The 12,979-nt window shown below is 42.4% G+C and overlaps 1 protein-coding gene across 1 annotated transcript in view; it reads right to left on the minus strand.

The window, feature by feature from the left end:
• Positions 1–1,631: 1,631 nt before the first annotated feature.
• The window catches only part of SLC9A2 (solute carrier family 9 member A2), an 89,412-nt gene continuing 78,064 nt past the window's right edge, over positions 1,632–12,979 (minus strand). Inside the window, exons 9-12 of the mRNA XM_027967037.2 lie at positions 11,967–12,063; positions 7,224–7,355; positions 5,487–5,577; positions 1,632–4,281 (exon numbers count right to left, since the gene is read on the minus strand). Of these exons, the coding sequence (XP_027822838.1) occupies positions 3,911–4,281; positions 5,487–5,577; positions 7,224–7,355; positions 11,967–12,063 (691 nt within the window). The 3' untranslated portion in view covers positions 1,632–3,910. The remainder of the gene's footprint in view (positions 4,282–5,486; positions 5,578–7,223; positions 7,356–11,966; positions 12,064–12,979) is intronic.

Consider the following 12,979-nt stretch of genomic DNA (forward strand, 5'->3'; position numbering starts at 1 on the left):
CTCACCATTTTACAGACAACTGTGAAAACAAAACTAACAAAATTTCTACTGTGTTCTTGATTCAATCCATTTTAAGTGTGCTGATTCTTATTTTGAAAGTGGATACTCTCAAATAGTTTTGTGTTGTTCCTCAAGGGGAAAAGATAATTATGAACATTAAAGATTGTTAATCATTACTAATGAACCGTATAAAAGTGGACTGCAAAGATCTTGTTAGAAAAAATATTTGTATTTTGATTATCGTTCACTCGCTTAGTCATGTCCAGCTCTGTGTGACCCTATGGACTGTAGCCTACCACACTTCTCTGTCTATGGCATTCTCCAGGCAAGAATACTGCAGTGGGTTGCCATGCCCTCCTCCAGGAGATCTTCCCAACCCAGGGATTGAACCCAGGTCTCCTGAGTCTCATGCATTTTCAGGCAGATTCTTTACCACTGAGACACCTGGGAAGCCCATTTATCCATATTTATTCTGGATATTCAGAGATTGGGATTCACGTTGCCAGTTATGGCCACAAAAATTAAAAAATAAAAAAAAATCGCTTTAAAGATGACTTGAAAAAATAATTTAAAAAATAAAGTACCAGCAAGCTACACATTTTGCTCTAAAAGTGGGGCAAACAAAAACAGAAAACCCCAGAATACCACTCATGAGCCTGACTTGTTCAGGTTGAGGAAAGAAATCAATATTCAGTCTTCAGGCCTCAAGCGATAATATCACAGCTACTTCAACTGGACAAAGAAACCCTCTATCACTCTTGAAAGAGTCAAGTCAAGTATGCACAAGGAACTAATTAAATACTACAGTTCTCATACGCGCTTGTGAAATGCCAGTTTTAACATAAACGTGATTTGTGTGAGGTAACCAATGCAAAACATTCTGAACGGGTGATAACCATGCTTTTCTCTTTCTATATAAACAAACTTTCTCCCCCCACCCAGGTAAAATGGTACACCCCCACTACAAAGCTTAGCAAGAGCCCAAGGGAATTTCATTCCAGATGTTTGAGGCATATACAGCGAACGCATACTTTTAAGAAGTGCCAAACTTCGGGACTCACTTCTAACTGTCTGCTAACTGACATAACAGCTCTCAGCTCCCAACAGCCAGTCTTAGCATAATATATAAAGTAATCAGCTGGGTGCTCCTGTGGTTAAGACTTGGAGCTTCCAATGCAGAGGCCATGGGTTCCCATCCCTAATCAGGGAACTAAGATCTCACATGCTGTGTGGTGCAGTCAAAATATAAATTAAATTAGTTAAAAATTAATATATAAATAATAATATTTTATCTATAAACAATATATAGATATAATAATTAATAAAATAAAAATAAATCAAGTTAAAAATGTTCCCAAACCTAAAAAAAAAAAAAAGAAAAAAATAAGCCCTGACTCTGCATTTATAAATAGTTTGAATTTGTTACAGCAAACACCAAAGACACAGCAAAATTCCACAGTCACATTGGAACTTGATTGTATCAAGTGCTATTTGAAACGGGAATTATTCATAAGGGTAGGGATATTTCTGTACCACAGAAATTTAGATTGTTAGGATATTTTAAGGGTTTCAGCTCCATACATTCTCCCATAATGTCTAGAATTTAATTACATAAAAAGTATAGAGAAAAGTTAAATAAAGTCAAATTTATTTGTCATTAATTTTACCATTCCACAAATAAGGAAAAATGATACTAATTATAGACAAAATGACACGTGTTCATTTTTTTAGAAATTGACACAATACCAGAGTTTTTTTTTAATCTGACTTTTAATTAATGAAAGCTGAATTTGGTCTATGTGCTTAACAAGAAGTATCTAATAAACATTTTTAGGTTTTCTCCTTTAGTTCCAGAACATTAGACTCCTTGTGATATTTATTAATCTTGGACACCAGGAAAAATCAGGACATTTATTTTAAGGTTATTATTTTACATTTCAACTTTACATTTCAGATTTCATAAACTGTAACTTACTCTTCAAATTCTCAAAAATATATATCATATCTCTTGATGAATCATAATCCTATAATAAAGATTCTTCATTAAAATTCAGCTTTAATTTATTTCCAGCAGATGAAATATATACTTTTTATATAAATATTTCCATTTAAAATTAAGAGTTTTGGCACAGAGTCCTAAGCTTGTAGTCTTCAAATTGTGTCTACATTGCTTTCCACCAATCAACCTGGGAGAGTTTGGGGAAGAAAGCATGCTCTTTTTACACTTGTACCTTGTGTGTTTAACCCTTCCCTCTGCCTCATGCTTAATAATCCAGCAGTACTCAAGATTTTAGAACATGAAAAAAAAGGGTAGAAGATTTACTTCTCCACATCAGTGAGGGTAGAAGAAAGGGACAAGAGCTAAGCCTGAGAATTTCTAAGTACCGGATCTTTTCGTTTAATTTATCCTTGTTTTTCCAGCGATTATTTGTGGTCACTTGTATCCTTTGCTATGTCTCCAAGAGCGAGACACAGCAAATGTCTCTCCAATGTGAATCCGTCGAGAGTGGCTTCATTTCATATCTAAACCCCAGAAATTTCAAGTCTTGTTCAAGTCCACCTTTTATAGAAAGGTTTTTCAGGGGAAAATGACAGGCCAATAAAATCTACAGTCTGAGCGATTCCAATATGAATCTTTAATGGTTATGTTCCATTTCTAGTCTTTCTGCTGTACTTTTAAAAAGTACTCAGATGAGTAGAATTCACTTTTATATGAAGAATTTGAGCTACTCCTTTCCTGACAGGGGAGAGGTAACAAATTAGACTAGTGCAAAAAAAAAAAAAAAAATAGAATTCCCACATTCTCCAAAGTGCGTCCTGTGTGAAATTCAAAGCCCAAATCCCCACCAGTTTGTTAAGGGTCGGAATATCATTTATCTCAACCTTTATCCTTGTCTGCTTGGAGCCTCTGTCCTGGATTCAAAGTTCTAGAATGTTCTACAGAAAAATCCTAAAGCAGGTGGTCGCAGATGGGCGTGACAGGGGATCTCCTGCACCGTCCCCCAAGTATTGCACAAAACCCGCCAGCCGGCTGCAAGCAGGCACTGTCCTGTCACCCCTCACCCAGCACGAGGCCAAGTCCCATCCCACACTGGCCCTGAGCCTGTCATACAGTGTAAGCTGGTTCCACCCACACCTTCCACATTTCTCTTGGTACCATTTAAACACGACGGGGAGATGGAATCTGTACATCGCCCACAAACACAGTAGAATGAGGAACACATTAAAAACCAGCCAACTCTCACAACTTCAGAGGACCTACAGTCTGGCAGCCAGGCCTCGTCCGCCCAGGTGTTCTGGCTGTTGGCGTCCTCAGGAATCTCTGCTCCATGCTGTGATCTTTCTTAACCAACAGCCATCAGCTCAGAATCATCAGGAAACACCCCACCATCCGGAGCTGATGACCTGGCCCCCATCCTGTGGAAGCTGCCCTGGACGCCGTGGAAAGGTGTTCTGAGTATTTTTAGTGCCATTCACTGAAAAACTAATTACAGATATACATATTTTTTCATAAATAAAATCTGAGGCATATATGTATATATTAAACTTTCACCAACAAGGGTGTGTTAAAAATTTCAAGTTCTGTCCTTCAAGTTCAATAAAGGCACAACTGTTTTTTGTGTTTGTGTGTGTGTGTTTTTTTTTTTTTTCCTCTCTCTTTAGGCTTGCAAAGAACACAATTGCCAGCAACAAGTCATCAAAGACACTATAGGGGACTTTTCTTTGACTTTCTTCTTCCTGGGGTGACCATTTGCCCCATGGATCACTGGCCACTGGCACGATTTCTATCTAAGGACAGTATTTAAATGCATAGAGGGTTTAAGTGGATTCCGTTGCTGTGTCAGGTTGCTAGGTAACACGCCACAGCTGGGCGGGGCCGTTCCCCCCAGGTCTGCTTTGGCCGTTTCCATTAAGGCTTCTCACTCCCAAATCGACCCTTCCGGTTTCCAGGTTCCGAGGCCCTTCGGACCAGCCTGGGGGGCGGCTTGGGTCGGATGCCTTCGTGGACACGGTCACCCCGCACGGAGCCAAAGTGGCCTTTGGAGAGGAGGGGCTGGCAGAGCACACCCGGGGTCTGGGGGCACCCCTCTTTACTGTGGGCAGCTGGGGAGCTGCGGGGTTGATCCTGCCTGGAATCCATGTCCACCTCGTTCTTCCACTCCATTTTATAGGCCTGGGGGGCTTTCTTCGAGAACTGTTCTGGCAAGAAGCGCCTGGCCCGAGGCTGCAGGTTGAGCACCGTGGTCCCCGCCTCCAGATCGGAGTCGCTGCTGTTGCCACCTGCCAGGGAGCAAAAGAAAGACAGCGTGGGCAGGCATTTTAGGGAGAAGATGATACAACCAACTGCTCCAGCACCTGCGTGGCCCTCCCTGGGGCTCTGGGGGTCATGCAGGAAGGCCAGAGGACTCACCCTGACTCCAGCTGAGTCCTGGGCCTGTGCATAGGCTCTGTGAACGTCTGTGTCCACAAGTGTGCACACTTACTATTTCTAAAGAGCTGCTGATGTACCAGCCGCTGTACTGAGCACTTTCAAATGCATTAACCTATGGAATCCTCACAATCACCCACTTTACAGATGAAGTAACTAAGGTTCAAGAGATGCTAGTAAGGGATGAATGAGTGCGTGTGCACTAAGTCGTGCCCTACTCTGTGACCCCGTGGACTGTAGCCCGCCAGGCTCCTTTGTCCATGGGATTCTCCAGGCGAGAATACTGGAGTGGGTTGCCCTTTCCTTCTCCAGGGGATCTTCCCAACCCAGGGATTGAACTTGTGTCTCCGAGTCTCCTGCTTTGGCAGGCGGATTTTTTAACCACTGAGCCTCCTGCCGGATGTCAAACAGACCATTTGGCAGCAGTTGCTGGCCCACTTGCCCCATCCAAATGGTCCTGGACTGCTCAGCTCAATGTCTGGCACACAGTAGACAGATCAATAATTAGCTGCTATTATGCAGATTCTTGTCCTGATCTACAATCTCATGCGCAGGTTTATTGCCTTTATATTTTCATAAAATGGTCAAAACACCAGTATGGCTTGAAAGCTACATACAGATTACCATCAAATAAAGAGATATTAGCATTCATGTCAAAGCTTTAATAATGAGGCCTGAAGTCAATTATATGGTTGCCTTTATGAAAATATATTAAAATTATGAACATTTGAATTAGAAATACAGTAAGAATTAAAGAATTAAATGTAAACCTTTGAAGATGGACAACTTTCTATTTACCTGTTCACCAATCACACGGTGACAATAGTTGCTTTGGCTATGTCAGGCAGAATCATTATGGGATAAAACTAAATTATGTATAGCATGCACCGAACTCGATTCCAAAAGGATGCAACACTAATAAAGGTCACCATGTTCTTATGTTTGCAAAGGACCGAACTCATTGTCTTTAATAAAGAAGAAAACATGGAAAAGTCTTCCATTTTATAAGCATTGATAAATAAGTTTAAAGTCTTTTTGCTCCAACTGGCTTCATTACCTGAATTAGAAACATTCTTTTTCTTCTGTAGCTTTTCTGGAAGCTTTGTATTTTTGGGTAAGGATAAATATCGGGAGGTTGAAGTGGAAGCCTGTCAAAAAAATAGTAGAAAACCTTATTTAGGTGTCACACCATTTATTGTACATTAGTTTACAACTCTACAGCAAATCTTGGTGTTAAAAATTAAAATCTTAGTTCTCGATTCCAAAACTACTGGGTGAGGAACTGTAAGGATGGGGAATAAAGTTCCAAGTGATAATCATGTGATTTAAAATGTAGAAAGCCTCTTTTAAAATATCACAGAAATCAGTACTATTAAGGAAAACAGAAATAAACTGGGACCCTTAGGAAAAGGATATGAAAACCTCTGGCTTTTCTTAAAGAAAAGCTACAGAAACATTCACTTATAAGAGCATTACTAAAAAAAAGACATAGAACCTACATATATAAGGAGGAAGATATATGAAAAATGTAACATGTTTAAGTTGTATTCACTTTAATCTTGAAAATGATCAAATTAAAAATATCACTATAGCTAACTTGGCTGGCATTTCCAATGCCACAGCCTCTAGTGTCTTTAAATTGTTTTCTTTTGTTTTCTATTAATTTCTATTGGCGTTTAGTTGCTTTACAATGTTCTTGTTGGTTTCTTCTGTACAACAAAGTGTACAACAAAGTCGTATGTATACATACATCCCCTCTTCTTTAGATTTCCTTCCCTCTAGTTTCTTCAACTTTTAACTGATGCTGCCACATTTCACACATAAAATGTAACACTGTTCAGACATAACCATTTTGATCTCAGTGCAATACAGATCATTATTAACAATGAGATGCAGTGCCTGTTATATTCAATCACAATATACTTTTTAAACAATTATTTACTTTTGGCTATTCTGGGTCTTCGTTGCTGCTTGTGGGGTTTCTCTCGCTGCAGAGAGCAAGGACTGCTCTCTGCGGCAGTGCCTGGGCTTCTCTTGCTCCTGAGCACAGGCTCTAGAGCGCTCAGGCTCAGTGGTTGAGGCTCACGGGCTTAGCTGCTCCGTGGCACGTGGAATCTTCCCAGGCCAGGGATCGAACCTGTGTCCCCTGCATTGGCAGGTGGGTTCTTAGCCACTGTGCCACCAGGGAAGGCCCAGAATAGCCTTTGAAAGTCGCTTCCTTATCTAGGACAGGGCCCTGGACCAAGCAGAATGCTGAGCACAAAGAATCTGAAACTCTCCCAACACAGACACAGGGCCTTCTGGAAGTTTCCACTCAGGCTGACTGGCTCACCTTCAGGCTGCAGCCTCTCCCTGGAAAGAACAACGGTGACTCCTCAAATGAAGTCTGACCCCTGCATTCAGTTTAATGCTGCACACTGCCTGAGCCTTCCCTGCCTTCCCAAACCTCCCTCCTCAGCCTTTTCTGGCTTATTTTGTCCACAGCACGTATCGCCTCTAACCTAACAATTTCCTTATTCAGTCCGTTCCTGGTGGCCTTCTCCCCCCTAGAATGTGAATTCCACCTGGGAAGGGAGCTTTATAGTTTTGTTCACCAACAAATTCCAAGTGCCCGGACAGCGTCTGAAACAGGACAGGTGTTTCAGGAACATCTGGAAAGGTGTTACCATGGGCTCCCTCCCAGGATTCCCGTGGGCCAGCCCCCCACAGCCCTGTCCTGTCACCAGCTCCCCGGGGATGGCTTCGGGCTCTGCTGATGGAGCCTCCCGCGTCCCAGAGGCGTGAAGCCACTTACCCTGTGCTCCCGGTTCAAGCTGCTGTCCTTCCGAATGCTCTCCCGGAGGCTGTGCCGCCGGCGGATCAGGATCTCCTTGGCCTGCCTCTCACTTGTGTCCGCCGTCAGATTGTGTCGGTTGTAGGACAAGGTCTGAAATGAAGACACCCGTGACATTTTACTAAAACGCCGATCACTGCCCGGAAGTTCCAGCGCTTCACTGCACTTCTTTGGCTTTGCACCTCGAAGAGATATTTAATGATGAACGTACAGAGGTGGGGGAATAGAAGTTAACACTCTTTCAAATTTTGTTAACATTCAAAGGTTATTAATATTCATGAATTTTGAAAGAATTCATGGTCTATCAAATCTCAAATTTGGTAACAAATTTGGGTAACAATGGCAGCAATTGCAGGTTGTGTTGTTATGTGTTGTTACTCGCTCAGTCATTGTCCAACTCTTTGTGACCCTCTGGACTGAAGCCCACCAGGCTCCTCTGTCCATGGGGATTGTCCAGGCAAGACTGCTGGAGCTGCTTGCCGTTTCCTTCTCCAGGGGGTCTTCCCCACCCAGGGATCACACTCATGTCTCTTATATCTCCTGCATGGGCAGGTGGATTCTTTATTACTGCCTCACCTCGGAAGCCCCACATATATTCAATAACTGTGTTTGATTGTGGAGAAGGCAATGGCACCCCACTCCAGTACCCCTGCCTGGAAACTCCCATGGACGGAGGAGCCTGGTGGGCTGTAGTCCATGGGGTCGCAAAGAGTCAGGCATGACTGAGCGACTTCACTTTCACTTTTCACTTTCATGCATTAGAGAATGACATGGCAACCCACTCCAGTGTTCTTGCCTGGAAAATCCCAGGGACGGGGGAACCTGGTGGGCTGCCGTCTATGGGGTCACACAGAGTCGGACACGACTGACGTGACTTAGCAGCAGCAGCAGCAGCAGAGTTTGATTGAACCAAATAAAATTCTCTATTTACGGGGTGGGGGGGGGATAAAAAACTCATGTTTTAGTAAAAGTCAGCTAATACTTTTCATTGAAAAGTATGATCTTTATAAATCGGAAAATGACTGAATTCATCAAGCATCTCTGACTTCTTTGCAGGACCTTATATGTATTTACTCATCAGTAGCGGCTGGGAAGAAAAAAGTCATGCATTCTCTACTGATAGTAAGGACTGGTAGGAAACCAACCACTTTGGGCCACTTGGTGGTGCTATGACCCTCTAATTAACAGTGTTTCTTTTCAAATTGAGAAAAGTGGCTGTCTCCACCAGCAATAATCATATCCTAATATTTGAAGCCACACAACTTATAAAGTAGGGCTGTCCAGGGTATACATTTTTAGTTCTATAAGCTATCAGTCAGTTCAGTCGCTCAGTCACGTCCAACTCTTTGCAACCCCATGGACCACAGCACGCCAGGCCTCCCTGTCCATCAGCAACTCCCGGAGTTTACTCAAACTCATGTACACTGAGTAGGTGATGCCATCCAACCATCTCATCCTCTTTTGTCCCCTTTTCCTCCTGCCTTCAATCTTTCTCAGCATCAGGGTCTTCTCCAGTGAGTCAGCTCTTAACATCAGGTGGCCAAAGTACTGGAGTTTCAGCTTCAGCATTAGTCCTTCCAATGAATATTCAGGACTGATTTCCTTTAGAATGGACTGGTTGGATCTGCTTGCAGTCCAAGGGACTCTCAAGAGTCTTCTCCCACACCAGAGTTCAAAAGCATTAATTCTTCGGTGCTCAACTTTCTTTATAGTCCAACTTTCACATCCATACATGACTACTGGAAAAACCATAGCCTTGACTAGACGGACCTTTGTTGGCAAAGTAATGTCTCTGTTTTTTAATATGCTGTCTAGTTTGGTCAGAACGTTTCTTCCAAGCAGCAAGCATCTTTTAATGTCATGGCTGCAGTCACCATCTGCAATGGTTTGGGAGCCCCCCAAAATAAAGTCTGCCACTGTTTCCACTGTTTCCCCATCTATCTGCCATGAAGTGATGGGACCAGATGCCATGATCTTAGATTTCTAAATGCTGAGCTTTAAGCCAAATTTTTCACTCTCCTCTTTCACTTTCATCAAGAAGCTCTTTAGTTTTTCTTCACTTTCTGCCATAAGGGTGGAGTCACCTGCATATCTGAGGTTATTGATATTTCTCCCAGCAATCTTGGTTCCAGCTTGTGCTTCATCCAGCCCAGCGTTTCTCATGATGTACTCTGCATAGAAGTTAAATAAGCAGGGTGACAGTATACAGCCTTGGCGTACTCCTTTCCCGATTTGGAATCAGTCTGTTGTTCCACGTCCAGGTCTAACTATTGCTTCCTGAATCTGCACACAGATTTCTCAAGAGGCAGGTCAGGTAGTCTGGTATTCCCATCTCAAAGAATTTTCCACAGTTTGTTGTGATCCACACAGTGAAAGCCTTTGGCATAGTCAGTAAAGCAGAAGTAGATGGTTTTTCTGGAACTCTCTGGCTTTTTCAGTGATCCAGCAGATGTTGGCAATTTGATCTCTGGTTCCTCTGCCTTTTCTAAATCCAGCTTGAATGTCAGGAAGTTCACAGTTCATGTACTGTTGAAGCCTGGCTTGGAGAAGTATAGCTATAAGCTATATAGAATTCCATTTCCTAAAATAAACTGTAGTCAGTAATTAAGTTCATTTTCTGATAGAATTAATGCGTACTTCTTGGGAATAGTCTTATCCACAGAACTGTATCAGACCTGGGCTTCCCAGGTGACTCAGTGGTAAAGAATCCACCTGCTAATACAGGAGACAAGGGTTTGATTCCTGGGTCGGGAATATTCCCTAGAGAAGGAAATGGCAACCCACTCCAGTGTTCTTGCCTGGGAAATCCCACAGACAGAGCAGCCTGGCAGGCTACAGTCCGTGGGGTCGCAAAGAGTTGGGCATACCATAGTGACTAAACAACGTATCAGATCTAGTAGAGATAAACAGAAGTACCACAGAACCACACTCATTTCCTGCCTTGAGGAATCTGCTATCTAGTTGAGCATGTAAAACTAACAAAACAATATGAAATTGTGAAAAGAAATGCTAAAATGATATGATATGCAGGAGCTCTAAGTGATAGCCCATTCCAAGACAGGCCGGGGAATAATTTCGAGGGTGTTGAGGAAACCTTAAAAATAGGAGAGTATGGATCAGCTGACAGGAAGGAGTGGGGCATTTCAAGTGGAGATGGAAAAGACAGCAACACAGTCTCAGGAATGAATCCAGACCCATAGCTCTGTGGCTGATGGGTAGGTGTGTGAGGGGTGGGTGGAAACACGGCTGGTTAAAGGGGAACCTGAATACAAATCCCAAAGACTGAAAGAAGAGTTGAGCCTGGAAGCCACAACTGTTTTGTCTTATTTTAAATAGAAAGATGCTTTATTAAAAGGGGCTTTAAGGGACATCTCTGGTGGTCCAATGGTTAAGACTTCACCTCCCAATCCAAGGGGTGTGGGTTCAATCCCTGGTTGGGGAACTAAGATTCCCATATGCCTCCAGGCCCAAAAGTCAGAACATTAACAACAGAAACAATATTGAATTCAACAACAACTGAAAAAACATTTTCTATAAATAAAAAGAACTTGAAGAAAACAGTGGCTGCTACTGCTGCTGCGAAGTCGCTTCAGTCATGTCCGACTCTGTGCGACCCCATAGACGGCAGCCCACCAGGCTCCCCTGTCCCTGGGATTCTCCAGGCAAGAACACTGGAGTGGGTTGCCATTTCCTTCTCCAGTGCATGAAAGTGAAAAGTGAAAGTGAAGTTGCTCAGTCGTGTCCGACGCTTAGCGACCCCATGGACTGCAGCCCACCAGGCTCCTCCGTCCAGGGGATTTTCCAGGCAAGAATACTGGAGTGGGGTGCCATTGCCTTCTCTGAGAAAAGAGTGGAGCCGCCATGATGTCAGATGGAATGGGATGGGCTGTGAGGTCAGCTAAGAAGCTCCAGAAAAGCCCTTGATGTGAGTGACCGGGATCCCTGACAAGCACTGCGTCGGTGTACCAGGTCACCTCATTGTGCCTCAGTTTCTTCATCCATAAAATGGAGACAATAGCAACACCACCTCCTGGAGAATGAAGAGTTAAGACACACAACGCACAGAAATGGGGGCTGGCAAATGGCACATACCAAGTGTTGGCTGTATCACTAGCAAACTATGAGAATGAGGCTCTGTGATGGAAATGGGTTGAAAGAAGTGGCTCAGAAGATATAGCAAAAGAAGAAATGGTTGCACTTTACAAGCAATGAAGAAGGTTAAATACATTTTGAAAAGTCTTCTAAGTGATAAAGCTATTTCATTCAAAAAGTTTAAAGAGAAATCAATTAACTTTCCTCACCATTAGATAATACATGTTTTTATCTCCAAGTCTTTGGTAGCAGAACTCTTACCTCCCTGGGATTCCAGCCTCCAGCCTTTGACCAAGGTGTCTGGGAGGAGAGCTGTATGGGGGGCGGGGGGTCTGAGGGAAGGAAGTGCCTGGTGTGGAAACTGCAGAGGCTGGCACGATGGTGGCAACAGCCCCTGTAACTGAACAGCGTCAAATCTGCAGCTACATTTTTAACCAAAGGCAAGTATGTGCATGCTCAGTCGCTCAGTCGTGTCCAACTCTTCGCAACCCCATGGACTATAGCCCCGCAGGCTCCTCTGCCCATGGGATTCTCCATGCAAGAATATTGGAACGGGTTGCCATTGCCTCCTCCAAAGGCAAGGACATATTTTGCTAAATAAATTATTCTTACTCGCTGACGGATCTGATAGAGATTTCTTGACAATATTTCTCGGATTTCATCCATTTCACCAGGTGTGAGCTTCCTTACTTTTTCTTCACGACAGTCACTGTGAATGTTTAGGAAAAAATATTTTACTATTCAACAAGTATTAAATTCATCTATGTTCTATCATCATTTAAGAAGAAGAAACTTAATGAATAAAACTTAGGAATTATTTAGTAGTTTAAAATAACGTTTAAAATCTAAAACATTTATTTCAGTGTCAAAATCATTCACATAAGTTTAATCATGCACAAGTTTTTTCAGCCTGTTCATGCAACTATTTAAAGAGGAAAGACGAGAGTAGCTTGCAATGCTATCACTTTATTATTTCTAATGCTCCATAAATAAAGTAGCATAGGATTGTTATATTCCCACAAAACTGAATTAGCTGAATTTTACTATTATGGCTCTATTTTTTAAAATACCTCATTAGAAATATTTACAAAGACACCATTTATACTATGTATGTCCATACAGTTGATCCTGTTTATTCAAGAGTCCATATTTGCAGATTCACTGGCTTGCTACAGTTTATTTATAAACACATTACCAGTACTCAGGGTACTGTCTCAGTCATTCTCAGACACTTGCAAAGTGAATAAAAATCTGAATCGTTGGGCATGCAGGGTTCCAAATGAGGCCAAATATGTCAACCCTGTGCCTCTTAGTCTCCGTGCTCATGCTGTTAAAAAAAAAAAAAAATGTCCTTTTCACCACCTAGTGGAATGTTCTTCACATTTTTATGCTTTTTATTGGTGATCCTGTTGTTTTAAATGGTTCCCAAGTCTAGTTCCGAAATGCTGTCTAGGGTTCCTAAGTGCAAGAAGTTCCTAAGTTTTTCATTCTACTTTTTTAAAGGATATTTTAGCAGGATATGGAATTCTAGGTTCAGTTACATTTTTCCAGAATTTTGAAGCTACCAATAGTGTCTGCTGGTTTTATCGAAAAATCAGTGGTCAGGTTTTTTCTCTTTTGAAGAA

This window comes from Ovis aries, chromosome 3 (assembly GCF_016772045.2).
Source record: "Ovis aries strain OAR_USU_Benz2616 breed Rambouillet chromosome 3, ARS-UI_Ramb_v3.0, whole genome shotgun sequence".
In the NCBI taxonomy this organism is placed as follows: Eukaryota; Metazoa; Chordata; class Mammalia; order Artiodactyla; family Bovidae; genus Ovis; species Ovis aries.